This window comes from Eschrichtius robustus, chromosome 1, assembly GCF_028021215.1.
Source record: "Eschrichtius robustus isolate mEscRob2 chromosome 1, mEscRob2.pri, whole genome shotgun sequence".
NCBI lineage: Eukaryota > Metazoa > Chordata > Mammalia > Artiodactyla > Eschrichtiidae > Eschrichtius > Eschrichtius robustus.
Window position 1 is genome coordinate 74,268,383 of NC_090824.1, and position 27,022 is coordinate 74,295,404.

Consider the following 27,022-nt stretch of genomic DNA (forward strand, 5'->3'; position numbering starts at 1 on the left):
GCCCTGCTGGCTGGGATCCGTGGCTCCAGCTTCCTCTTCCCCAGCCTTAGGTCTGGCACGTGGCCCCCAGGGTGGCTTTTGGTGTTCCTGAGCAACCCCCAACCCCAGAAAAGGCTTTGAGGGGGACTTCCAGAAGAGCTGGATCCCTTGGGTCTCCCCCAAACCAATCAGAGCCTCAGAGGCTGACACAGGCCCGGACCTCTTGATCTTGGCCCCTATCCAGGACAGCGTGCTTGAAAGAGCTGGAAGTGATCCCAGCTACTTGTTTCACTTGTTGATGCCGCGAAGGATCCACGCTGGTTGCGTGGGACATTCCCTCCAGGAGAGGCCTTTGGGGTGTCCCCTGCCTCTGTACCAGGACCTCCTCTAAGGAAACCCCTGAAGGGCAGTCTCCCCTGCCTGACCAGGCCTGACGCAGAACTTGCGCTCTGAGCCACATGTCCCCACTCACCTCTTCCCATTTGCTCAGTCTCCACCCTTATCTCAGGAGCAGCTGTGGGTCTCCTCAAGATGACTCCCTGCCATGAGAAACATTCTCCAGAGGGTTTTCCTCTTGGGGTGACTAAGAAACCCTGAGTCACTTCAGCTTCCAGGGAATCCCTAGGGGTGTGGAGAGATGGGGGTGGCAATGGGGAGAATGTAGAAGCGGAAGCAAAGGAAAGTTCACCCAGTACCCAATATCAAGGGTGCTTCCCCATGTGTCCTCACCTGCCTGGGCCTGACCTGGCAGCCACGGGGGACCAGCTGAGAGTCCCACCCCTGAGCCTCTGGGAGGAGATCAGGCCCTAGCAGGAAAGAGCAGGGAAGATGTGACAGGAAGCACCCCACCTCGGCCAAGACAGCTTGCAAAACGCTACGATGGCTGTCCTGCCCTTCCTCAGAAAGTCATCCGAGTTCTCACCCACTGCCTTGAAGTCCTTCCCCTGCCTCTGATCAGCTCTTCGCCTAGGGCCCTCTTTTCTCTTGTAGAAATGTGCATGTTTGGTGCGGGTTGGGAGGCGGGCTGGGGGTAACCTGGGTGGCCACAAAAGTGCCAACCAGCCTAGCAGCCCCTGAAACAGTGCTGAAACCACAGGGCTCCGCAGGGCCTACTGAAGCTCATCTGCACTCAGCTGAGGTGAGGCAGGGGCACTGGTGTTTAAAATGCTGAAATATTACTTCTGTCCCGGCTGGTAAATAGATACTGTCCTCAGGGCTGGAGCACATCCACACTACAACCTCCCTGTGATCCTGCAACTAAAGGGAGACCACCTGGCCCAGACGGAGGCCTCCAGAACAGGCTCCCATGTCCTGATGGGGACGCCACGATGGTACCAGTTGTTAATTATTTGTAGTATCACCTTTAGCTACAAGGTGCCTGGAGCCTGCCTTCAAAGAGAACCCAGTCTGGCCTGGGAGACATGCAGAGAATCAGAGTGAACAGGACAAAAAGCCTAGCAACTCCCTCCCCCAGCCCAGGGCTGGTGCCTCCCCCATGGTGGGCCTTTGGCTTACTCAACTTTGTCCTACAGTTATGGTTGCCCTGTTCATTCGCCCATTTGCCAAATATTTATTGAGCACTTATTATATGCCAGGCACCATTCTAAATGCTAGGAATGCAGAAGAGGACAAGTCAGATAAGGTCCCTGCCTCAAGAAGCTTACGTTTTAGAAGGAGACAGATGGTAAATAAGGAAACAAGATAATCTCTGATAATAATAAGTGCTATGAAGAAAATGAAACAGTGTTAAGAAATAGAGAATTACTGGGACGTGGTGGGTGGGTGGAGGGAGGGGCAACTTAACTTTAAAAAGCCAGGGAAGGCAACTTCCCTGGTGGTCCAGCAGTTAAGACTTCGCCTTCCAATGCAGGAGGTGCAGGTTTGATCCCTGGTCAGAGCTAAGATCCCACATGCCTGGCGGCCAAAAAACCAAAACATAAAACAGAAGCAATACTGTAACAAATTCAATAAAGACTTTAAAAGTGGTCCACATCAAAAAAAACTTAAAAAAAAAAAAAAGCCAGGGAGGGCCTTTCTGAAGATGTGGAATTTGACAAGATGATGGAAAGGGTCTGGGAAAGAGTGGTCCAGGCAGAGGGAACAGCACATGCAGAGTCTTAGAGGTGAAAGAGCTTGACATGTTTCAGAAACAGAACGGACAGTGTGTGTAGAAAACAAAGGCTAAGGGAAAGGGTGGGATGAAATGAGGTGAAGAGGTGGGCAGGGACCAGCTCACACAGGATCTTAAAGGCTGTGGCGGAACATTTGTTTTTTGTTTTTTAATTTATATATATTTTTTATTTTTGGCTGTGTTGGGTCTTCGTTGCTGTGTGCAGGCTTTCTCTGGTTGTGGCGAGCAGGGGCTACTTTTTGTTGGGGTGCGTGGGCTTCTCATTGCGGTGGCTTCTCTTGTTGCAGAGCACAGGCTCCAGGCGCACTGGCTTCAGTAATTGTGGCGCATGGGCTCAGTAGTTGTGGCGCACGGGCTCTAGAGCACAGGTTCAGTAGTTGTGGCACACGGGCTTAGTTGCTCTGCGGCATGTGGGATCTTCCCGGACTGGGGCTCGAATCCACTGGCAGGCAGATTCTTAACCACTGTGCCACCAGGGAAGTCCGGAGCATTTGGATTTTATGCCAAGTTCAGTGGGAAGGTATCAACTGTATTCAAGCATGATCTACATGATGTGGGTTTCCTGAAGGCAAGCTCCGTGTCCTTGACATTCTGCTGCCCCACAGAACTGTCATCAGATAACAATAGTAACAGTTGCTTTGAGCCAACATTTACACATCATGGACCAGGCACTGTTCTCAGGATTCTTTTTTTTTTTTTTTTTTTTTTAATGAATGAATCTTTTTTTAAAAAATAAATTTATTTATTTTTGGCTGCATTGGGTCTTCGTTGCTGCACGTGGGCTTCTACTCTTTGTTGCTGTGTGCGGGCTTCCCACTGCGGTGGCTTCTCTTGTTGTGAAGCATGGGCTCTAAGCTCACGGGCTTCAGTAGTTGTGGTGCACGGGCTTAGTTGCTCCGCAGCATGTGGGATCTTCACGGACCAGGGCTCGAACCCGTGTCCCCTGCACTGGCAGGCCGATTCTTAACCACTGCACCACCAGGGAATTCCAGTTCTCAGGATTCTCTCAATCCTCAGTTCCATTATTATCCCATTTGACAGACAAGGAACCAGAGGCTCCCAGAAGTCACATAGCTTGCCAAGGTTGGAGTTGGCTAGTGTCGGAGCCAGGATTAGAATGCAGCCAATCTGGATGCTGTGGGGTCCAAAGAGAGGAGAACTGGAAGAATCCACGAGCACCCGAGAAGTTCTGAGTAGCAGGAAGAACAAGAACAGGTCACGGGGTGAGACGAGGAGGAGATCAGCTGGTTGGCCCTGCTGGGAAAGGACAAGAGTGGGAGAGAAGACTGGGACCCAGAAAGCCTGATGGAGGGGTTCCTGCCTTTCTACCCCCTGAATAGTGGCAAAGGCAAGCCCCGAAGCTGAGGGCCCCCCTGCCTGAGGCTGCCGCCCACCCAGAGTCTTAGCCTACCACCCAGCCTGGGTTTTCTCCAACCTAACCTGGAGCCCAGAACTCTCCCCGAACAAGTTAGAATCACCTGAAACCTCAGTTTGCGAAGGAGAGGGCAGAGATGAGGCATAAGGACAGGAAGAAGGCTCCTCCTGCCCTCAACAAAGAAACACTTTGAACTTTCATGAAGGTACAAGCTGGGGGTGCAGGGGGAGTTGTGGGAAGCCAAGGTGAAGAGGAAAGGCCATTGTGCTACGCACTTTACATATATTTACTCCTCACCAAAGCCACTGTTCCAGATGAAGAACTGAGCTTCAGAGATGTTCCAGAACTTGACCAAGGTCACACAGCTGACAAACCAGGATTCACCCCTGAGTCTGACTGGCTCCATCTCCTGCCTGGGCACTCCAGAAGCACAGACTTGTTTTCCTGCAGGTTTGCACTCTAACCCCCTCACCGAGCTCCAGGCACCAGGTAGGCGCTCAGCTACAATAAGGGCAGTGAGCCTCACTGCCCACCTCCCAAACCACCATTTTGCCGGGTCCCAGCACTTCCTTCCTGCTTAGTCTTTTCCGTCCTCCATCTGTTTCCCCTGTGCCAATCAGAGCACTCATCTTTGGAACAGGGTTTCCTGCCCACCTCCATCTTGAGCCCCAATTTGCCTTGGCAGTCCCCTGGGCAGAGATCATATACCAAGTCACTCCCCAGAAGCTGAATATCTGTGTTCCAGGCAGCCAGGCCCCCAGGGCTGAGGTCTGGGAGAAGTTGGACCAGGCTGGAACTGGAATGGGTGAGCTCTCCCTTGAGATGCATCTGGAAATTTTAAAGTTCCTCTCCCATCCTAAAGGAGTCTGAGTTTGTTCATAGGTGTCCAAGCACCAGGGAGAGGAAGGAGCCGGGTCAGGTGCTTCCCCCTCCCCTGCTGGCAAATGCCTGCAAGAGTGGGCCTGTGGAATGCGGGGGTGGAGGGGAAGGGGAGGGGAGGTGGGGAGCCTCTCTGTATCCAAGGCCTCAGGTTCACGAAGGGCCTTAAATTAGACTTCTGATGTTATCTCCAAATGACGCTATACATAGAGCCATTGTCTATTTTATGTGTTTGAAGTGTTAATGTGTTAAATGCAAATATTGAAAATATGCTACAGTTTTTCAATCCAGTTTGGCATCGCACTTTTTAAACTCCAGGAACCTCAAAAACGGAAGAAGGAAGGCTTTTCTCTCGAGCCTCTGAGAGGCCTTGATGTGTTCTTCCCAAAGGAAGAACGCGGGGTGGGCCGGGGAGGGGGCGGGCAACGGGAGGGAGGCAGCGCGCACGAAGGAGCAGTAATAGGGCAGGAGAGGTGCGGGGGACCCGAGCCGCGTCCTTCCAGCTGAAGCTTGGGGGCAGGGGGCAATCCCAGCTCCTCTGAAAGAGTCCTGCCCTTTTGTGCCCGAAGTCCCCACTTTTGCTCCTCACGGCAGCAGGAGCGAGCCAGAGTGAGGGCAGGGGACAGGCCTAGACTGGCAGAGAAGCGTTAAGAGGCGGCACAACCGGCCCGCCCGCGGCTCCGGGACCAGATGCTCAGGCATCACGTTCTCTCGCCAGGGCTAGAATCCCTGTCCAGCCCCAGACCCCTGCGGAGGCCCTGCCAAGGGTGTAGAGAGGCTCCGCGGAGGACCCCAGAAAGGCGGAAGGAGCGTGCTCCCTCCCAAGGGAAAGACAGATGTGGGGCTAATGAAAGGGATGCAGAGAGGCGCGGGGCTGGCGGGGTAGATCGGGGGCGTGACGGGGAGAGGAAAGCTCCCGGGAGGGAGCGAACCAGACCACCTGGAGGTTCGCCGCGACGCCGGGCTGCAGCCGACGGGGGAGAGGAGCCGGGAGGGGGCGTGCAATTTGGCCCGAGGGTCCTGAGCTGAAACTCAACACCCGCCTTTGGAGGGATCGTCCTCCTTTCTCCTCCGCCCCTTCCCTTCCCCTCCCTTTTCCCCTCCCTCCTTTCTCTTAATCCCCGGGACTGAGCCCCGCGCCGGAGCGGAGAGGGCCCGAGGGGAGGAGAAAGGAGCTGCACAGAAAGGGCGCCGGGAGCCCGGGAAGGGGAGGGAAGGGGAGCCGCGAGCGGGGGGTGAGCCTGAAGGCCGCGCGCGACCCCTGGAGCCTTCCCAGCGCTCTCAGTGTCCCCCCCCCAGCCCCACCTCCAGGCGAGTCCGCAGGACCCTGGCCTCTGCTCCTCCTTCGCCTTCTCTTTGCTCCTTCTTGCTTTGTGGCCTTTCTCTCGGTTGCCTGAGACACCCGGGCTGCCCCGAGCCCTGGGGCGCGCGGAGAGGGCCCGCCAAGGGTGCGTGTAAGCGGGGCGGCGGGGCCAGCGCCGAGGGCCGGGGGCCGAGGGTGGGAGCGGTAGCTCCGACGTCGAGGGCTGGAGGGGGGCGTGTGGGGAAGGCCGTCCCGCCCCTTCGAGCCGGGCCCGCGTGCGGGTAGCGAGGCGCCGTCGCGGCGCCCCCAGACCCCCAGGCGCCCTGCGACCTAGTGTGCGTGCTTGGGAACCCGCCTCCTCGCCGGGGCTGCGAGAGTCTCGGCAGAAAGCAACCACTCGGGCCGCCCAGCCCAGCCGCCGCGCTCTCCGAGGCATTCGGCGCCAGCCTGGCCTCGGTTCGCCAAGTCGGGCGAGTTTGAAGAGGAACGAACGTCTCAGTTTTCACTGCCCCCCGCCCCCTCCCTCGCAGCGGGGCTGCCGCAGAGCCCCCGACGCCCGACCTCAGCCTCGGGAGCACCGCTCTCCGGCGCGACAGCCGGGTGGGGAGGCTTGGCCCCTAAACTCGCTCGTCCAGCCCGACCGCCCCGGCGGCTTCTCCCTGCCCTCGGGGCCGTCCTGAGCGGCCCGGGGAGGCGTCGAGCGCAGCCCCAGCTCCCGCCTCCTCGCCCGCCCTGGCACTGGAAGGGAGCTTTGGGCCCGTGCGGATCCGGGGTGCCCCCTCGGCCTAGGACAGGCAGCTCCGGGGGCCTGGTCCACCCGGCAGCCCCCGGGAGGCCGCGGGGACGGGGCAGAGCGCGCGCCCTTGGATGAGGTCCCGCAGCGACGCCCCGGCCCGCCCCGCTCCTCCTCCTGCCCGGCCAAGCTGCCTCCCATTTGGGGAGTTTCGTGGGTTTTCTTTCTCCTCCTCCAACCTCTGCGGAGGCCACGACTCAGGCGCCGCAGCAGGGGGCCGCCTCCATGGTGCGGGGCAGCCGCTGCTGAAGTCAGCGAAACCGAGCCTGGCCTGGAGCTGGCCGCGCGGAAGGCCAAGGCCATGGCCATAGCCACGTCGGTGAGTCCACCAGAGAGAGGAGGCTGCCGGGCAGAGACGTCCACAGCCTGTCCTGCACTCCTGTCACTTTTATTTCTGCCTTCTCTTTGTCTCGCTCCTTGGTCTCTTGCTTCTTCGGGAGACTGTGTCCCCCTTCTGGCACTTTTGTTTCCCTTTCCCCCTCTCACTCCTCATCCCTAGCTCCTACTGGATCTGGCCTCCCTCTTCTCTCCTCCCCCTCCCCATTCTCCCCTTTTTCTTTCTAGAGGCTGCTCCTGGAAGGAGGGGAGGGGGCAAGCCTGAGTCCTATCTGCTCCTTTATGGGCGGGAACAGATGGCCACTGGAGGTTGGCAGGGGCTTGTGATTGGGAGGCTAATAAAAGGTTGGGAGGGGGCTGAAAGAAAGGAGGTGGCTCCAGGGAAATAGGAGAGGGCAAAGGGCCCAAGGGGGCCCTTCTCTAGAGGAGGGATGGCAGAAAGGTGGGAAATAAAGTAAAAGAGGGAGATCCGGCAGGGAGCAAGAGAAAATAGAGGGAGGAGGGGAGGTGATGTCAGCCAGCCTCTGGCCACTTTCCTAGGACTGGGGACAAAGGGAGGAGACAGCTGGCATGATGGGCCAGTGGGAGGAGGCCTCCCAGGGAGCGTGTGGCCCACGGCCACCCCCCTTTAAGACAGCCACTCCCTCACAAGTCAGCTGGGCCCCTGAGGAGGGGGTAGAGCTGGGGTGGCCACACCCATCATCAATCAGTCTATCAGGGACTCTGGCCTGGGTTCCCGCAATTGCAAGGCCCAGAGGTTTGGTCCCATTGGACAGAATTCAAACCTGACACAGGGAGGAACTCTTCACGGCCCCGCCCCTGCTTTCTGTCCTCTACTGCTTGTAGTCTGAATCCAAGCAACTCTGTCCCCTTTCCACCCTTCCCTAGGCCCTAGGATTCCCAGGGAAAGCGAGGCTGCCACCTGCTTTCTGGCCCCCCCTGAATGGGCATTCTGCGAAGGAGGATTGTGAGGCTGGGAAGAGAAGCATGGCTTCTGACATCCTCCCACACCCCTCGAGGATGAGTTAGATTTTCATTCCTTCTCAGACCAAACTCCTCTTAGCTCCTCAATCTGTATGATGGTGAGCAGACCCTAGTTCGGAGCCAGAAGAGGGGGAGGTCCTGAACATAGTGGGGTACTCTGACATAAAGATGCCTTCTCAGGAGCCAACTGGTCAACTGGTCAGCTTTGTAGTCTCAGGAGGTAGATCTTTCTTTTACCTGGGGGAGCAAGGGGTGTTGGTATTTATGCTTATGAAACTCACAGGATCCTAATAACAGCTAATATTTATTGAGTATTTACTGGCCCTAAGCTGGCCCTGAGCTTTGTCTGGGTTTGTCCCGGTTCTTTGACGCATTATCTCACCCAGTCCTCACAACAACCCTGTGAGGCTAGTACTGTTATTATCTGAAAGTGGATATTCAGCTATGGATATGGAATTCTATAAAGGAGGAAACTGAAGCTTGGAGAGGTTAAACAAACTGCCCAAAGTCACCCAGCTCGAAAGTGGCAGAGCCAGGACTCACACTCGGGTCTGTCTGCCTCAGAAACCATGCTTTTAACCCCCTGGCTAGATCCAAAATGCCAATTTCTAATTTACAGTTAGAAAGAAAAGGGCCAAGCTAACCAGGAATTTGTGTCATCTGGCTAGCGTATTGGCTTTCTGTGGGACAACATCATTTAGAAGCCAAAATATAATCAGAAAAGGGTTTGATAATTTGGAATCAGGCAAGAGAAGTCAGCTTATTGTTAAAATCACCCAGCCGTAAAGGGCTGGACAACCTCTCCACCTGAGGGAAACACCGGCCATGAGGAACAAGCACTCATGCTGGCTGAGCCGGCCATCCTTCGCCCAGGGCCTGGTGGCCAAATGCAGCCTGCCAGAGATCTTGAGCTTGAGAGGTTTCACTGAGTTAGTCAGCCCACGTGGATTACCTGTTCAGTAATGCCTAACTACCTGCTTTCCACCACTGCCTGGGATCCTGCCAGCGGGCTCGGGTCACTTAGGGAACATAACTGAAGTGGAATATATTTTGACATTGTGAGTGGCTTAAGCTTGATTCTACCAAATAACTTGGTGGAACCAGAGCCCAGTGAAGAGAGACTAGCAAAGGAAACTTGGGCATCATGAAGACTTCCTGTGAACTTGAGTCATGTTTGAGCCATGGGTCCTCTTTTTGTTTTGTTTTTTAAGTCTTTTTGTTGTTGTTATCTTTTTATTTTATTTTATTTTTAAATTTTTATTATTTAATTCTGTTTTATTTTTGGCTGTCTTGGGTCTTCGTTGCTACGCACAGGCTTTCTCTAGTTGTGGCGAGTGGGGACTACTTTTGGTTGCAGTGAGCGGGCTTCTTATTACAGTGGCTTCTCTTGTTGCAGAGCGTGGGCTCTAGGCGTGTGGGCTTCAGTAGTTGCAGCACGCAGTAGTTGTGGCCCACGGGCTTAGTTGCTCCACGGCATGTGGGATCTTCGTGGACCAGGGCTTGCACCCGTGTCCCCTGCATTGGCAGGTGGATTCTTAACTACTGCGCCACCAGGGAAGTCCCTTTTTTTTTTTTTTTAATTGAAGTATAGTTGATTTACAATGTTGTGTTACTGCTGTATGGCAAAGTGATTCAGTTATACATATATATATATGTACATTCTTTTTTATATTCTTTTCCACTATGGTTTATCATAGGATATTGAATATAGTTCTCTGTGCTATACCATAGGACCTTGTTGTTTATCCTTTCTATATATAAGAGCTTACATCTGCTAATTCCAACCTCCCACTCCATCCCTCCCCCAGTCCCCTCCCCCTTGGCAACCACCAGTATGTCCTCTATGTCCATGATTCTGTTTCTGTTTCATAGATAGGTTCATTTGTGCCATGCTTTAGATTCCACATATAAGTGATATCATATGGCGTTTGTCTTTCTCTTTCTGAGTTACTTCACTTAGTATGATAATCTCTAGTTGCATCCATGTTGGTGCAAATGGCATTATTTCGTTCTTTTTTATGGGTGAGTAATATTCCATTGTATATATGTACCACATCTTCTTTATCCACTCATCTGTCAACGGACATTTATGTTGTTTCCATGTCTTGGCTGTCATGAATAGTGCTACTGTGAACTTAGGGGTGCGTGTTTCTTTTGGAATTATAGTTTTGTCCGGATATATTCATGGGCCCTCTTGACTTAACTACTGTTACTAATATAAGAAGAAAAAAGTGGATCCTTTTTTTTGGAGGGGTGCACTGCACGGCTTGTGGGATCTCAGTTCCGTGACCAGGGATTGAACCTAGGCCACGGCAGTGAAAGCCTGGAATCCTAACCACTAGGCCACCAGGGAACTCCCAAAAAGTAGATCCTTATGCTTGTGGTTGTGAAGAGGCAGCAGAGGAGTGAGTGAGAGGCTCTGGAATCCCACAGCCTGGAGTTCAAATCATGCTGCACCAGCTGTATGTCGTTGGGCAAAGTACCAACCTCTCTGTTCCAATTTCCTTTCCAAATGGGGATAATGATGGCTCCTCCCTCATCAGGTTGTTGTGAGGATTAAATGAGATGAGATGATTAGTGCAAACACTCTCTCAGTGTCTGGCTATATAATTTGCCCTTGATGTCTATGGCTTACCTGAGCCTGTAGCTCTCAAAGGAAAAAGCTTAGATGTCCCCACCAGACAGGACTGGAAACAGGCTGATAAATGTTTGCTCTTGGTTGGTCCACCAGCCCCCCTGCATACACACACACACACACAAACACACACGAGCGTATGCACTTTTCTCTTCTCCATGATAACCTCAGCCTCTGCTGGTAGAACCTTACTTGCTCAGACTGAGAACAAAACAATTGCTTTGGTTTCTGTTTTCTTCCTTATAATGCCGAGGCTCTGTCTGGGCTGGGCTTCTCCCAGTCTTTCTCAGAATGCGGGGTCTCTGCAGCTGCTTAATCTAACCTGCTTATGGGGGATGTTGCCTGGGAAACAGGGAAGGTAAAGGAGATTCTATGGGAGACCTTTTCAGGACTTCCTCATGTAACTCATTCAACGTATGTTCATGGAGGACTGATTCCAGGTTAGGCCTATTGCAGAGGCTAGGAATATAGAAATCCCTTTTCTCACAGGGCTGACAGTACAAGGGAAGAACTCGATTCTTTAAAGTAAATAGACAAATAGTATAAAGTACTGTAAAGGAAACAATGGGTGGAGACAGACAGAGAATGGGGTGGGGAGAAGAGTGAGAAGAAGACATTTAAGAAGAACTGAAGGATGAAAAAGGGCCAGTCAAATGAATAGTCAGGGGACAGGTAAAGGAAGTGCAAAGGCCCTGAGGTGGGAAAGAGCTTGTCTAGATCAAGGAATAGAGAGGGAGAATGCAAGGGATGAAGCTGGAGACAGGCAGGGCCCAGTCAGGAAGAGCTGAGTCAGGAGGTCAGATTTTTAGCTTGAGGGAAGTGGGGAGCTCTATGTTTTGAGCAGAGGGTGACATGACCTGATATGTGTGTGAAGACCCCTCTCCCTACTCCCACCTCACCCACCAGGCCCAGCTGGCCCGGGCACTGTACGACAACACCGCCGAGTCCCCCCAGGAACTGTCCTTCCGCCGAGGGGACGTTCTACGGGTACTGCAGAGGGAAGGCGCTGGTGGGCTGGACGGCTGGTGCCTCTGCTCCCTGCATGGCCAGCAGGGCATTGTGCCTGCCAACAGAGTGAAGCTCCTTCCCACTGGCCCAGCACCCAAGCCTGGCCTCTCCCAGGTGCCGCCAGCCCAGCCTGGCTCACCACATCCAGCCCCAGAGCACGGCAATGAGGACCAGGAGGTGAGAGCTGGAGCCCCCCAAAACCCCAAGCCAGGACATTCCCCTCCGCCGGTGCCTGCACGTGGAGCAGGGAGAGCTCTGTGATGGCAGCTCTGCACCGACTCTGCTGTACTAATTCTGTCGGCCAACCCTTTCTGGGCTCTTTCCCCACTGGTACAGGGAGGGGGTTGGAAGATGTCTGAGCTCCTCCCGGGCACACATTATCTGATCCTCTGGTCCCCACACCACCTGACCCACCCGCCTGTGTTGATCTCCCAGGTGTATGTGGTGCCACCCCCAGCTCGGCCCTGTCCTACCTCGGGACCTCTGGCTGGACCCTGTCCGCCCTCCCCTGATCCCATCTACAAGGTCCCCAGAGGCAGTGGGACCCAACAGGCTGCCCCTGGAGATGCCCTGGAGGTGAGGGCTAGAGGTTTATGTGTATGTTGGACAGGGAACAGATGGCTCTCGGGGGTGGGGGTTAGCGGAATGGGGGCCCACTGCTGAGACTGAGAGTAACCAACTGCTTCCTCTCCAGGTCTATGATGTACCCCCCACCGCCCTCCGAGTTCCCTCCAATGGCCCCTATGACTCCCCGGCCTCCTTCTCCCGCCCTCTGGCCTGGGTTGTCCCCCAGTCCCCTGGAGAAGATGACGCTCCCTATGACGTGCCTCTGGCCCCGAAGCCACAGTCAGACCTGGAGCCAGATCTGGACTGGGAGGGGGGCCGGGAGCCAGGGCCCCCCCTCTACGCTGCCCCCTCCAACCTGAAACGAGCATCCGCCCTGCTCAATCTGTACGAAGCACCAGAGGAACTGCTGGCAGATGGGGAAAGCAGGGGCACTGACGAGGGCATCTACGACGTCCCCCTGCTGGGGCCAGAGACTCCCCCTTCTCCAGAGCCCCTGGCAGCCTCGGCTTCCAATGACCTGGACGCCCTGGCCCTGCTTCTGGCCAGAAGCCCCCCACCCGCACACAGGCCCCGCTTGCCCTCAGCTGAGAGTCTGTCCCGCCGCCCTCTGCCAGCCCTGCCTGTCCCGGAGGCCCCCAGCCCTTCCCCGGCTCCCTCTCCTGCTCCAGGCCGGAAGGGTAGCATCCAGGACCGGCCTCTGCCCCCACCCCCACCCCGCCTGCCGGGCTACGGGGGCCCCAAGGTCGAGGGGGATCCAGAGATCGGGGAGGTGGAGGACCATCAAGAAGGACACCACAATGAGTATGAGGGCATCCCGGTGGCCGAGGAGTATGACTACGTCCACCTGAAGGTGAGCTCGCCTCCAGCCAGCCCCCCCATAAATGGCTCCAGGAGAGCCAGGGATGGGGAGAGGAGCAAGGAGGCCTGAGGCCCCAGATGCAGACCCTGGCTTCCTCCCTTCCCTTCTTCCCCTCCACTGGCCCTGCACCCTATGGCCTGGGCCCCAGTACTTGGCCACGTCACTTGTATCGGTGCCGCATTCCTCCCCCTAAACCCAGCCTGGGGTCCCTGAGACCTCTGACCTGCCACCAGAGCTCTCCCGGACCTAGAGTCAACGGGTTGCAGACCTGATGGCAGGAGAGACCTTCGGGAGGACGTGGGAGTGGGGAGGAACAGGAAGACCATGGAGGCTAGACCTCAGCCTGCTCTCCCACCCCTGCACTGAGACCCTCATCCCCTCCTGCAGGGCATGGATAAAGCTCAGGGAGCCAGGGCCCGGGATAAGGCCTCCCCAGGGGATCCTGAGCTGCTGGAGAGGGGGCCACCAGAGCAGCAGGTAACCCCATGGGGGTGGTGCTAGAGAAGGGGGATGGGGGGAGGAGGAGCAGGAACTTGGAAGAAGGGGTATTCTTAACTCGAGCATCAAGGGAAATCGATTTAGGATGGGGGTAAGAGTTCAGTGAAACACGACAGTTGGAGTAGAGAGGAGTTAGAATTCAGGAAGGAGCTGGAACTTAGAAAAGGATATCAGGGATTCGGAAAGAGAGGAAAGAATGTGTTGGAGAAGAGTCAGAAAACCAAGCAGTCAGGGGAGCAGAAGAGTTGCTGGGCCGGGTGACTTCTGAGGCCCCTTCCAACTGTGAATTCCTGGGTTCCTAAGAGACCCGGCTCCTAATCCCAGCTCCACCACTAAGAAGCCGGGGGCTCTGAAGCCGCCAGTTAATCTCTCTGGGCCTTGGGAAAGTGAGATGGTCTCCTCGACCTGATCTAGAATGGTCCTAATCACAATAGCTACCATTTGTCAGGTTTGTACCAAGTGCCAGACCCTGTGCTCAGCACATCGCGTGCGTCAGCACTGATCACAGCCATAGTTAGCACTCATATAGTGCTTGCAGCGTGCAATTCTCTGTTCTCAGCCCTTTCTATATATCGTATCAGCTAATCTTCACTGCAGCCTTAGGAGGCAGAGACGAGAGCTGCACTATCCAATCTGGTAGCCACCAGCCACATGCGGCTACCGATCCCTCCAAATGTGACCGGTCCAAACTGAAATGTACTGTAAATATAAAATGCACACCAGATTTTGCAGACTTAGTATGAAAAACAATCTCAATAATTTTCATATTGATTACAGTGTTGAAATTACAACATTTTTAATATATGGAGTTAGAAAATATGTACCAATTTCTTTGTACTTTTCTTAACGTGGCTACTAGAAAATTTGAAATTACATGGGTGGTTCGCCTTATGTTTACATTGGACAGTCCTAGGCTCCCCATTTTAGAGACAAGGAAACAAGTTCAGAGACTTGTTTTTGAGGTTGTTTGTATCCAGATTTATCTGACATCAATTCTGGGCACCTTCCTGCCACTCGCCATGAGAATCTAAATTGTCTGACGGGCAGAGGTACGATCTAAAGGAATTGAGCTCAGGGAGAAAGGAAGGAATGAGGAACAAAGGGAGGGAAGGAGAAAGGAAATGACAACAAAAGCTGCAGTAACGAGAGCAATCCCACTGACCACTCTTCTCGCCCTCAGGAGGCCCCGTCCCCAGGGGAGCCACTAGTTCTTCCCGCCGGAGATCTACAGCTCCTGCACTTCTACGCCGGGCAGTGCCAGGGCCACTACTCAACACTGCAGGCAGCCGTGGCGGCCCTGATGTCCAGCACCCGGGCCAACCAGCCCCCGCGCCTCTTCGTGCCCCACGGCAAGCAGGTGCTGGTGGCCGCTCACCGCCTGGTGTTTGTTGGGGACACCCTGGGCCGCCTGGCAGTCTCCACTCCTCTGCGAACACAGGTCGGAGCTGCAGGCACAGCGCTGGGCCAGGCATTGCGGGCCACGGTGCTGGCCGTCAAGGGGGCCGCCCTGGGCTACCCATCCGGCCCCGCGGCCCAAGAGATGGTGCAGTGTGTGGCGGAGCTGGCAGGGCGGGCCCTGCAATTTACCACCCTGCTCACCAGCCTGGCCCCCTGAGCCCCTTGGCCCTGCTCTGCCCTCGCCTGCCTGCCAGAGCCCCCTCCATGCCTTGGGTGGCTGGAGGGCTCTGTTTTAGGGACTAGGAGAGGTGGAGGCATCTCTCCCCCTCCCCCCCCTTCCAGTCATCTCAGCCTCTCACGGAGGCACCTCCTCCCCTACCCCGCAGCTTTTTGTACGAGCCATTTTGTATAAATTATTTATATTTAATATTATTCCCTGCTTTGTCAGGGGCAGGTGCCAGGCCCTCCAGGGCAAGGAGGAACTGGACCTTCCTCCTCCCTCAGCCTGGCGTGGAGGTTCTTGGGCACCGCGTGGCCGCCTGCCTCTGGGATTTCGGCCCCACAGAGGTTCAGGTAGCTGAAACCTGAATCATTTTCAGATTCTGGGGGAAGGGGCCACCCGGAGCCCCTTCCCTGTCCTGTGTCTTGGCTCTAGAACATCAGTGCCTCACTGTTAGCTGAGAGTGAGGGCAGGACGTTGGCCACCCAGAATGGGAAGGTCTGGGAGAGGCCAGAGGGCTCCTCCCCACAGGAGGCAGGAGAGCTGGGCCTTGGGCGCTGGTGCATCTCAATAAACCAGGCTGTCTGGTTCCCTGACTCTGCTTCTTGGGAGCCTGGGGAGTGGGCCTGGCACCCTTGGCCAAAACGATGAGACACATGCTGTGGGCAGGCTGCCTTTAGGGTTTTGGGGAAAATTTTGCTGTATCTTCAACAACTATTCATCTGGCAGGTTCTCAGCTCCCATGTGATGTGCCAGGCGCAGTTCTGAAGGTACATCATGGGGGTGGGCTGGATATAAACGAGTCAGCTAAAAGAAGTAAGTAAAGAAAGAAACCTGCCACAAAGTTGACAGTTGCTGGTAATGGAAATAAACAGGGTGATATGCCAGACTAACTAGATGAGGGGAGAGGCCATTGGAGACTTTAGACAGCATTGTTGGGGAGGTGGTATCTGTGCTGAGACTCGGAGGATGAGAGAACCAAGAAGAGTCTGCGACGCGGCATACCAGGAAGGCAGGCCCTGATTTCTGGCCAAGGCCTCTCCTCCAAGACCAATGTCAAATGATGTCATTAGAGAGGTGCACATGTGGAGAGGGTGGCCACAAGAGAGCCTTCATGATGCCATGCTGAAGAGGTCACCCCAGCTGTCCTCAGCTTTGTGCCATAGGACAGCTCTGGCCAACTGGAGAGTGCTGCTGGCCTGGGTGCCCTCTCCCTTCAGTTAACCCAAGAAGGTCTAGCCCCTTAAACTCCCCTTTCCAGGCTTCCTGACTGTCCTTCTGGACACACCATTTTTTAGAGGAGCTGAGGGGCCAGTGAATTTAATGCGTTGGAAGTCCATAGTCCACAGGGCTTTGGTGAAATTAATGGGCCATGGCTTAGATAGGGGATCACTCCAGCCATTTACCACAAGGGAAGTAGTCCAAGCCACAGATCCATTGCTTCAGTTGTGCTTTCCCAAGATGCTACTCTGGCACAGTGACTGGATTGGAAGCACCCCCAAAATTCAGCCACAGTCTTAGTCCCTTGGCCCCTTCCCCCATGCATTTGCCTCCTCCAATTTGGGTTCTTTGTTCTCATTTCACTCTCAAAAGGAAACTCATTTTCAGATTCTGAGGCCACCAAACTTTACCCCGGGTGTTGAAGACTTGTAACAGGGGCCATCCTCCATCACCTTCCAGAAAGAATTTCAAGAGATCAGCCTGGAATTAAGGTCAGAGGTCTCAGTGCAAGTTTCCATGTACCTATATGTCTGCAGGTGAATCCCGTCAGTCCCTCCAAGTCCTGGTTTCATCTTTAATATGAGGATGAGCAAAATGATCTCACAGGCTTGTTGTGAGGCCCTAACAAGACAATGCATGTAAACAGCCCAGCACCACAGAAAGTTAAAGGGATTATAATTCCAGGACAGACACAAGGACACAAACATACCCCCAAGGAATGTTGGCTGTGACAGCACCAAAAGTAAATCCTGAAGAGATGCTAAAATGAGTTGGGGGAGGGGAAGTGGTGTGAGGCTGCTTATTGCATTAGAATAGTTTCCCATATTTGGAAAATTTCTGAACAGAGGAGACAAATTAGAAGTGTCGTTCAGTGGAGACAAGAGGGAATGGATTTCCTGGCTGAGACTGATAGGACATGCCTTTTCAGCCCTTACCTGGAATTAGAGAATAAAGTACCTATTAGATATCAAATGTCTTAGAGAAGTGTATCTCAAACTTTAATGTACATACACCTAGGGATCTGGTTAAAATGCAGATTATGACTCAAAGGGCTGCGATTCTGCATTTCTAACAAGCTCCCAGGTTATACAGCTGCTGGTGGTCTGTAACTCACACTCTGAGTAGCAGTTCAAGGAATTAGGGAAAGCTTCTCTGAGGCAAATATGCTTGAGCTGACAGCTGAAGGATGAGGAGAACTTGACTAAGGGGGAGGAGAAGCCTTCTAGGTGTAAAGACCAGCTTAATGCAAGGGACCCGTGGCACTGGAAAACCTGAAAGAATGTCAGTGTGACTGGAGCGCAGAGAGTTTGGGGAGAGATGTGAGGTGGAGCTGCAGAGAGCATAGGATCACGTTTAAGGTGTCTAGAAAATTAGTATTTACCTTGACAGTGAGAAGACATTGAAGGCTGTTAAGTAGGAAAGGGACATGAATAGATACGCTTTTTTTTTTTTTTTTTTGGCTACGTGAGCGGTGGGTGGGGGGCTCTTCGTTGTGGTGTGCAGGCTTCTCCTTGCAGTGGCTTCTCTTGTTGCAGAGCACAGGCTCTAGGTGCACGGGCTTCAGTAGTTTTGGCACACGGGCTCAGTAGTTGTGGCTCACGGGCTCTAGAGTACAGGCTCAGTATTTGTGGCGCACGGGCTTAGTTGCTCCAGCATGCGGGATCTTCCTGGACCAGGGATCGAACCCATGTTCCCTGCATTGGGAGGCAGATTCTTAACCACTGCACCACCAGGGAAGTCCCAGATCTGCATTTTGAAAAGATCACTCTGTCTGCACTATGAACAACAGATGGGGAAAAGGGATGGAAACAAAGCAGATGCAGAACACTGGTTAAGAATTGAGGCTAAAGCAGTCTGTACAACAGGTAGCTTGACTAGTGGTGGTAGAGTTGGAGAGAAGCAGAATATCTGATAACTATATAGGAAGTAAAATAGACAGGATTTTGTAAAGGATCTGACATGGGGGTAAGGAAGAGGGTGCTCCAAGGGCTGTCAACTGAGCATCTGGCCACAACTGGATGATGAGGGTGCCATTCAGTGAGGAAAGAAGCACTAGAAGACAACCAGGGTGGTGGGGGGTTGGGGGGAAACATGAGTTTGGTCTTGGATGTATTGAGTTTGAGATCCCTGTGAGTCATCCAAGGTAAGAGGTCAAATAAGAGGTGGCCTCATGGGTCTGGGGCTCAGAAGAGAGGTGGGAACTGGAAATGTAGATCTGGGGATCAGGTTTGTATTGGCTCGTATTGTTTATACTGGGGGTGACTGAAGCCGGGCACAGGTGAGGTCCCGAGGTGGAAAGAACAGTGTGAGAGGAGAGGAGGACCTAGAACCAAGCCTCTGAAGATCGCAGACACTGCTGATGGCAAGGAGGAGGAGGATAAGCCTGTGGTAGAGAAAAGAGGCGCAAGAGAAAGAAAACCAGGAGAGTGTGGGACTTAGCAGCCAAGGAAAAAAGTGTTTAGAGGAAGGGGTGGCCAACAGTGCCAAATGCTGTTGAGAAATGATGGAGACTCAGCCAGGGAGGGGGTGGTGAAACCAGACAAGTGGTCCTATAGAGGACTAAGGCCAAGGCTGAGTACAGTGCCCAGCCCAGTCCGCCATATGCATGCCCTGTATCATCATTTCCCGTATACCCATCTGTCTCCTCAGTAAGCTACTCCAAGGTCGGTCTTCTCCATCCTGTTATCCCCAAAGCCCAGCACAAGGCCAGAACATAACAGACACTTAATAAATTTTACTGATGAATGAGTGGATGGATGGATGGGTGGGTAGGTGGATGGATGGGTAGATGAGAAGGAAGAATTGGAAGCAAAGGAGGAATTGCTGGCATCTGCCTGGGATCTACTATCCTTCAGGGTCTTTTTTTTTTTTTTTTTTTTCCCCTTTATACCGCAATGGCCCGCAGACCCAGGGAACAGAGACAGAGCCCCATCCTCTCCCTCTGCTGGGCCGTGGCCCCCCTTCCTCTCTCTGACGAAGAGTCTGGACCGAAGGTTCTGCTGACGTGGGAAGGGGAGGAGAGTCTGGAGGAAGGGGAGGGGAAAGCGGCGCAGAGATCGCAGAGACGAAGGAGGCACCCGCGGCTGCTGAGCTGCAGAGCAGGGTCTCTCCGGCTTCTGTGTCCGGGCACCGGGCGCGCCACTGGGCCAGAGGGCAGTGCATCCTTTCGGTGCGGGCCGGCAGGGCCCCTGCGGTCGGCAAGCTGGCTCCCCGGGTGGCCACCGGGACCCCCGAGCCCAATGGCGGGGGCGGCAGCAAAATCGACAGCACTGTAGAGATCACCCCCAGCCCCAACGGAGTAAGTGCCCGCGCCCTGGGGGCTACGCCATCATCTCCCCGCACCCCCGCCAAGCGCCCGGCATTTTCCTCCCGCGCCTCCGCCGCCGCCGCCCGCCTTCCTCCCGCTTGCTCCCGGCCTCTTCCCTTACTCTGCGGTTTTCTCCGCTTCACCCTTCTCCTGCCACCACCCCACACACCCCTTACCTCACCCCCCCACACACACACAGCAGGTCGGGACCCTCGGAGATGCGGTGCCCACGGAGCAGCTGCAGGGTGAGCGCGAGCGCGAACGCGAGCGGGAGGGGGAGGGCGACGCGGGTGGCGACGGGATGGGCAGCAGCCTGTCGCTGGCCGTGCCCCCCGGCCCCCTCAGCTTCGAGGCGCTGCTCGCCCAGGTGGGGGCGCTGGGCGGTGGCCAGCAGCTGCAGCTCGGCCTCTGCTGCCTGCCCGTGCTCTTTGTGGCGCTGGGCATGGCCTCGGACCCCATCTTCACGCTGGCGCCCCCGCTGCATTGCCACTACGGGGCCTTCGCCCCCAACGCCTCTGGCTGGGAGCAGCCCCCCAACGCCAGCGGCGTCAGCGTCGCCAGCGCCGCCCTAGCAGCCAGCGCCGCCAGCCGCATCGCCACCAGTACGGACCCCTCGTGCAGCGGCTTCGCCCCGCCGGACTTCAACCACTGCCTCAAGGACTGGGACTATAACGGCCTCCCCGTGCTCACCACCAACGCCATCGGCCAGGTGAGGCAGCCTGGTGGGCCGCGGGTTCGGGGGCGGGCCGAGAGCGACCAGCGAGGGGCCTCACACCCGCTCCGTCCCTCTCACGTCTCTAGTGGGATCTGGTGTGTGACCTGGGCTGGCAGGTGATCCTGGAGCAGATCCTCTTCATCTTGGGCTTTGCCTCTGGCTACCTGTTCCTGGGCTACCCGGCAGACAGGTGAGGGCTGGGCGAGTAGAGAGGAGGGGGTGCTAGGGAGGCTGGCCCAGGCGGCTTGCCTTGGCGAGAGGCTGAAGGGGACTCGGTGGACTCTGCAGTGTTCTCTGGATTTCTTCTGTTCAATGATATGCAGCCCCACCCCTGTCTCAGCTTCACTCCCCATCAAGAAATACTCCTTCCATACCTCTTCCACACAGGGAATAACTCTTCCTTCCTTGCCAATCCCTAGATCCATGGATCAATGGCCTCATCTCCAAAGACAATAGCCCCATCCCTACTAACCAAAACCCCTATATGCACAGATCCAAAGTCCTAACTTCTCCTCTATCATCCCTATCACCACCAAGCACCTCCCTCACCATCATCACGGATTGATAGACTCATGCTTGCTAAAAGCCCTATCCACCTGGACTGTTACCTCCATCTCAATGGCCTCATTCCTAAAGCTCATTATGTTAATTTCTAAATATCAACAGCTCCATTCACACTGACCAATAGCTCAACTCTATAAACAAATGACTACCCTCATGGGGGTCAATAGTTCAACCCCCATGGATCAGTGACCACAATAGCACCCCTCCCCCAAGACTAACAGCCCCATCCTCATGGATCTTCAGTGCTCTCAGATCCTCTCAGATCAAAAGCCCCATTTCCAGGAATCAGTGGCCTCATCTCAAAGATCAACAACCCATCCCACCAACCAATAGTTCTTCCCAGGGGTCAAAACTCCCATCTCCTCTGATCCTCAACACCATCACCACTGACCAGGTACTCCATCTCCACTGACCATCCCTGTGGATTATTAGACTCATCTCCACTGGTCTACAGTCTCATCCAAATGGATTTATAGTTCAACTCCCATGGATCAAAGGCAACCCAACACTGAATAATCCAGTTCCCTAAAATCAATGCCTATCCTCACTGCCCAATAGTCACACACCCCTGTGGGCAAATGATCCTAAACCCACAGGTCAATAGCCCACCCTTATGCATCAGTGGCCTCACACCCACAGACCAGTAGCATCATTCCTGTGGAATAATAACCTCATCCTCAAAGACCAATAATTCAGTCTCCTAAATTCAGTAACCTTAGCCAATAAGCTCAGCCCCATGGAAAAATGGCTCCACCCTATTGGGTCAGTAGCTTCACCCTCAGGCTATCGGTGCCCCCTTCCCAATGACCAGTGACCCCAGTCTACATCCCCATAGATCAGTGGTCTTATCCCCCAAAATCAATAGCCTAGCCTTCAGTAGCCCTGTCCTCACTGACTTATAGTCAGTGACCATCATCATTGACCAATTGTCTCATCTCCTCTGGTCTGTGACCCCATCCTTACTGATTATTCCTATGGATTAATAGATTCATCCCTACTGGCCAACTGTCCCATCTACATGGACTGAGATCCCTATCCCATGAATCAATAGCTCCATCCCCAAAGATCAACGGTCCAATCTTCAAAGATTAGTGATCATCCCTGCTGATCAATGGTCCTATCCCATAGATTAAGAGCTCCATTCCCATGGATCAATGGCTCCATCTTCTGGTCAGTGGCCCCAGCCCCACTGACCACCCCTATGGATTAGTAGACCCATGCCCCAACCCCATGGAAAAATGGCTTCGTCCCCCAAAATCAATTACTCAGTCCCCTAAGATCAAGAGCTCCATTTTCACTGACCAATATTATCCCCATGGACAAGTGGCCAATGGCCTACCTCCATAGATCAATAGCTCCAACCCCATATATCAATGACCCCATCTTCTCTGACCAGTCTGAGCAAGACAAGCTCCATCCCCACTGACCAATAGCTCTATGCCCAAGGACCAATGGTTCCAAGTCCCCTAAGCAATATCCCATCCACTCTGATGGTTGGTCTCACTTCCATGAAGAAATGCCCTCATCTCTGACCAATAGCCCCATCCCAAGAGTCAATGGTCCTACCCCCACAGAACCATAGCCTCGCCCCAGTGCCCAGTAGCCAACCATGGTCCCCATCCTCTCCCATCTTCTCTAGCCTCACTCCAGGGCCTCATCCTTATACCTCCAGCTTTGAAGTGGGCAGCTGGGCCCCACCCAGCAACTCCTCCCCCAGGGAGTCTGGGTGATCAGAGGCTCTCCCTACTTTCCAGGTTTGGCCGTCGTGGGATTGTGTTGTTGACCTTGGGACTGGTGGGCCCCTGTGGAGTGGGAGGGGCTGCTGCAGGCTCTTCCACAGGTGTCATGGCCCTCCGATTCCTCCTGGGCTTTCTGCTTGCCGGCGTTGACCTTGGTGTCTACCTGATGCGTGAGTGGCACCCCCCCCAGAGCTCCTTCCCTAGGGACTCATGCCTGCCTGTCTGTATCCCCAGGCCATTCCCACTGCTCCCTAGGATCCCCTCAGTCCCTTCTTCAGCCCCAGATTTCAGCTGTCCGGAATCTCAGCTGTCTTTCTGCCCAGGCCTTTGAAGGATCCAGGGGTCTTCCTTCTCTCCACACCCCTCTCCTCCCATGATCTTTAAGGCTTTCCTTGCTCTGGACTTACTGCTGTCAGGGAATGAGCCTTATTTTTAAAATGAAATCCTGAGTAGCTGTATGACCTTGAACAAGGGTTAATGTGAAAGTCAAATAAGAGGTCTGGTGTGAAAGGGCCCATAATTTGGGAATGCTGAAAACCCAGCAGGGACTCTGACCCTCGAGCCCTCCCAGGTTTGAGTGGGAGAGGAGAGAGAACTGAACATCTCTCCACTCTTTGCCTTAGAGGTTAGCCTGTGGGAGGTGATGGCTGCAGCCTCCACTCAGGGGCTGACCTTGCTCTCTGTCCTCCTCCCTCCCTCTCCCCTCTTCTCTCCCACGCCTCCTTCCTCCCTGGCCTCTCCTCCCTGTCCCTGCTGTATCTCCAGGCCTGGAGCTGTGCGACCCAACCCAGAGGCTTCGGGTGGCCCTGGCAGGGGAGTTGGTGGGGGTAGGGGGGCACTTCCTGTTCCTGGGCCTGGCCCTTGTCTCTAAGGACTGGCGATTTCTGCAGCGAATGATCACCGCTCCCTGCATCCTCTTCCTGTTTTATGGGTCAGTATCGCCCTCCACCTGTTGTCTGGCCATTCCCATCTCTACCTCCAGCCTGGCTCTAGCCTGGAGACCCCTCCTCTTCTCCATTGCCCCTTGTCCAGGCCTGCTCCAGCCCCAGCCCCTCAGAGGTGGGAGTTTTCCATCCCTGGGTCAGGATTCAGGAGGCCTCACAGTGTACCCCCCAACCCACCCCCAGATGGCCTGGTCTGTTTCTGGAGTCCGCACGGTGGCTGATAGTGAAGCGACAGATTGAGGAGGCCCAGTCTGTGCTGAGGATACTGGCTGAGCGGAACCGGCCCCATGGGCAGATGCTGGGAGAGGAGGCCCAGGAGGCCCTGCAGGGTAAGAGACAGGGGTCCCTACAGGTGATACCTCAATGTGCACACATGATGGTGCCCTCTGTTGTAGCTGTACCACCTTCTCCCAGGGTCCCTACCACCCATGTGGGAGGACCCTGGGTTCTCAGCTGTTCCTTCTAACAGACAGCTCCTCTCTCTCTCCCAAGACCTGGAGAACACCTGCCCTCTCCCTGCAACATCCTCCTTTTCCTTCGCTTCCCTCCTCAACTACCGCAACATCTGGAAAAATCTACTTATCCTGGGATTCACCAAGTGAGCCTGGGTGTCTGAGCCAAGGGCCAAGCCAGTAGCTGGGATGGGGGCTGGCCGGGTGGGGAAAGCCTGAGGACCCCTACAGAGGCCAGCCAGGGCTGTGAAAGGCTGCAGATGGAGATTCAGACACCGTTCTTCGCCTCCCCACCCTGTCTCACAGCTTTATTGCCCACGCCATTCGCCACTGCTACCAGCCTGTGGGAGGAGGAGGGAGCCCATCGGACTTCTACCTGTGCTCCTTGCTGGCCAGCGGCACAGCTGCCCTGGCCTGCGTCTTCCTGGGGGTCACCGTGGACCGATTTGGCCGCCGGGGCATCCTGCTTCTCTCGATGACCCTCACTGGCATTGCGTCCCTGGTCCTGCTGGGCCTGTGGGATTGTGAGCATCCTCCCTTCCCCACGGTGTGGGCTCAGCAAAGGAACCCCAGCAGAGGTGCCTCAGACGGGCTCAGCCACTGCTTCTGGCACAGGCCTCCCAAAACCAGACCAGGCCCTGCCCAGATCTTCCGCAATTCTCCCGCTGGCCGCACAATCCTGTCTGTTCTCCCAACCAATGAGTGAATGCCCAGACCCACCCGGCTAGGGATCAGAGGGGATGATGGCAGGGACTAGGCCAAGCGTGATCTCCCCACCTCCGTTCACATGCTCCTCTCTTGGTCCTCCAGATCTGAACGAGGCCGCCATCACCACCTTCTCCGTCCTTGGCCTCTTCTCCTCCCAAACTGCTGGCATCCTCAGCACCCTCCTTGCTGCTGAAGTCATCCCTACCACTGTCCGGTGAGAGCAGGGGTGCTGCCAGGGGAGTCTCCAGGTCTCCAGCTGAGGACAGGGCCTGAGGGATGAAAAAGGGGAGGCTGCTGGAGAAGAGCTGGGGTGAGGCCCACAGCTACAGGCTCAGTGCCTTGTCCGTCTCTCCCAGGGGCCGAGGCCTGGGCCTGATCATGGCACTGGGGGCACTTGGCGGGCTGAGTGGCCCAGCCCAGCGCCTCCACATGGGCCATGGAGCTTTCCTGCAGCACGTGGTGCTGGCGGCCTGTGCTCTCCTCTGCATCCTCAGCATCATGCTTCTGCCGGAGACCAAACGCAAGCTTCTGCCCGAGGTGCTCCGGGACGGGGAGCTGTGCCGCCGGCCTTCCCTGCTGCGGCAGCCACCCCCTAACCGCTGTGACCACGTTCCACTGCTTGCCACCCCCAACCCTGCCCTCTGAGCGACCTTCGAGCACCCTGGCAGGAGGCTGGCCCGTACAGAAAGGTGGCACAAGGCCCTGGCAAGGAGAGCGGGAGGACTGAATGAGGAAGGCAGGGCTGCCCTGAAGCCTCAGAGGCACCTCACGCCAGTCATGGAGAGCTCAAGAGGGCTGCCCTCAACCCCATCTCCTTGCTGCTTTGTGTTCACTTCCTTGGCAAGAGACAGGGGACAGGGAGGGAGCTCCACACTGTAACCACCAGGTCTGGGCTCCATCCTATGCCCAAAGACATCCTCCCAGACCTCATTCTTTCTTGCTCTATCATTCTGTTTCAATAAAGACATTTTGAATAAATGAGCATACCATAGCCTGGACTTCCCTCCCTTCTGTTGTCCTTCTGACTGTCTCTTGGGTGAAGGTTTCTCTCAGTGGAACCCAAACCAGTAAAATTCTCCCTCCCCCTCCCGGCATCTGTCCCCTCTTCTCACTCCCCCACCATGTTAACTTACAGACAACTACCACCACCCCTTACTCACTGCTTGCTATGCTGCTAGGACTGGGCTAGGCACTTTACAAACTTCATTTAATCATTTAATCCTTACAACATTGCAAGGTAGGTGTTTGGACCAATTAAAGTTTCTTGTTTTTGCAAGCAATAATAACTGACTGACTCTAATGAACTTAAACATAAAGGCAATTTATTAAAGGGATCTGGTGGGGCAGGTTGTGGTGCGGAGCTCACAGAGTAGAAGGAAAAGCAGAACTAGTCATAAAAGGCCAGGAGCCAGAAAAGGCAAGAGAGCAAGTGACTGGCTAGCTTGTGTATCACACCACCCCACCCCTATTACTGACAACTGGGGAGGGGAAAGCAGTACCTGAGTGCTGCTGGCAGAAGTAGGACTGGAGTTGTGCAGGTAAACACAATGGATGCCCATGACAGTATTCTTCTCCTTTTACAGATGACGAAACTGACACTCAGAGACTCAGTAACTTGCCCAAGGTTACAAAGTTAACGAGTGACAGCTGGGATATAACTGGATCCTGGAGCTGGAGCTCTCTAGGGATGCACACCGTGGCCAGCTTCCCAACTCCTTCCAATCTTTGCGTGCTACCCTTGGAAGCGAGGAGTGAGTCTCTAGGCCTCCCTGGGAGGGGGCTGTAGGAGACTAGGCCTTCTACCTCAGTGCCAGGGCCTGCCTTTGACTAGCCCTGGCCTGGCTTTGGGCAAGTCTCTTAACCTCCAGCTTCCTTCAAGGGTTGCTGTGAGGATTAAACAAGATAATACATTGTAAGTGCCTCTTAAATTTTCCCAGTAGATGGTAAGCCCCTTGAGGACAGGAACTTCGTCTTACTCAACTTTGACACACCAACACGTGACCCACGACAGGTGTTCAAAAAGTTGTATTTGTTAATTCTTTAAACAAATGTTTCCTGTGCTGGATTTACAGACCAGTCCCATCCTGGATATTTAGGGCGTGGGCCATCCTTCAAGGAGCTTAAAATCCATCTAACACTGGGAATATTAATGAGGAGGAAGAGAGACCAGTGGTTTGGAGCATCGAAAGGCTGACTCCTGAAGGAGGTGAGACTCAGAGAGGCAGAAAGACCTTAGGCAAGGGCCCAGGAGACAGGTACATAGCTCTCAATTCAAAGGACATAGGGAGAGCAAAGGCCTGGAGGAAGGAAAGGGTGAGGAGGCCCTGGAGAGAGGAATTCTTAGGAAAAGCACGTCTTGAGGCCAGCCTCTCCCAGAGAAGGGGGGCCCTGTTACCCACAGATCCCT

At 54.8% G+C, this 27,022-nt stretch overlaps 2 protein-coding genes across 9 annotated transcripts; both read left to right on the forward strand.

Annotated features, from left to right (window-relative positions):
• Window positions 1–6,761: 6,761 nt before the first annotated feature.
• On the forward strand, window positions 6,762–14,962 carry EFS (embryonal Fyn-associated substrate). Of its 4 annotated transcripts, none has more exons than XM_068534785.1 (6): window positions 6,762–6,779; window positions 11,322–11,600; window positions 11,859–11,999; window positions 12,118–12,840; window positions 13,237–13,326; window positions 14,528–14,962. In XM_068534785.1, the coding sequence occupies exons 1-6, from the start codon at window positions 6,762–6,764 to the stop codon at window positions 14,960–14,962; spliced, it is 1,686 nt and encodes a 561-aa protein (XP_068390886.1). The 4 variants fall into 4 exon arrangements, with proteins under 4 accessions (XP_068390886.1, XP_068390894.1, XP_068390890.1 ...); XM_068534793.1 differs by lacking the exon at window positions 11,322–11,600 and having other exon boundaries at window positions 12,118–12,234; window positions 12,463–12,840; XM_068534789.1 differs by lacking the exon at window positions 11,322–11,600.
• Window positions 14,963–19,225: 4,263 nt separating this feature from the next.
• On the forward strand, window positions 19,226–26,774 carry SLC22A17 (solute carrier family 22 member 17). Of its 5 annotated transcripts, XR_011074466.1 has the most exons (11): window positions 19,409–19,484; window positions 19,696–20,202; window positions 20,295–20,398; window positions 22,527–22,681; window positions 23,277–23,442; window positions 23,639–23,784; window positions 23,948–24,053; window positions 24,214–24,485; window positions 24,718–24,829; window positions 26,199–26,366; window positions 26,688–26,774. XR_011074466.1 is itself a non-coding variant. In XM_068547514.1 (10 exons), exons 2-10 carry the CDS (start codon window positions 19,795–19,797, stop codon window positions 25,258–25,260), a joined length of 1,758 nt encoding a protein of 585 aa, XP_068403615.1. In that variant the 5' UTR covers window positions 19,226–19,484; window positions 19,696–19,794; the 3' UTR covers window positions 25,261–25,606. The 5 variants fall into 5 exon arrangements, 4 of the variants coding, with proteins under 4 accessions (XP_068403615.1, XP_068403629.1, XP_068403605.1 ...); XM_068547514.1 differs by lacking the exons at window positions 26,199–26,366; window positions 26,688–26,774 and adding an exon at window positions 24,972–25,606 and having other exon boundaries at window positions 19,226–19,484; XM_068547528.1 differs by lacking the exon at window positions 26,688–26,774 and having other exon boundaries at window positions 26,199–26,537.
• The last annotated feature ends 248 nt before the right edge of the window (window positions 26,775–27,022 follow it).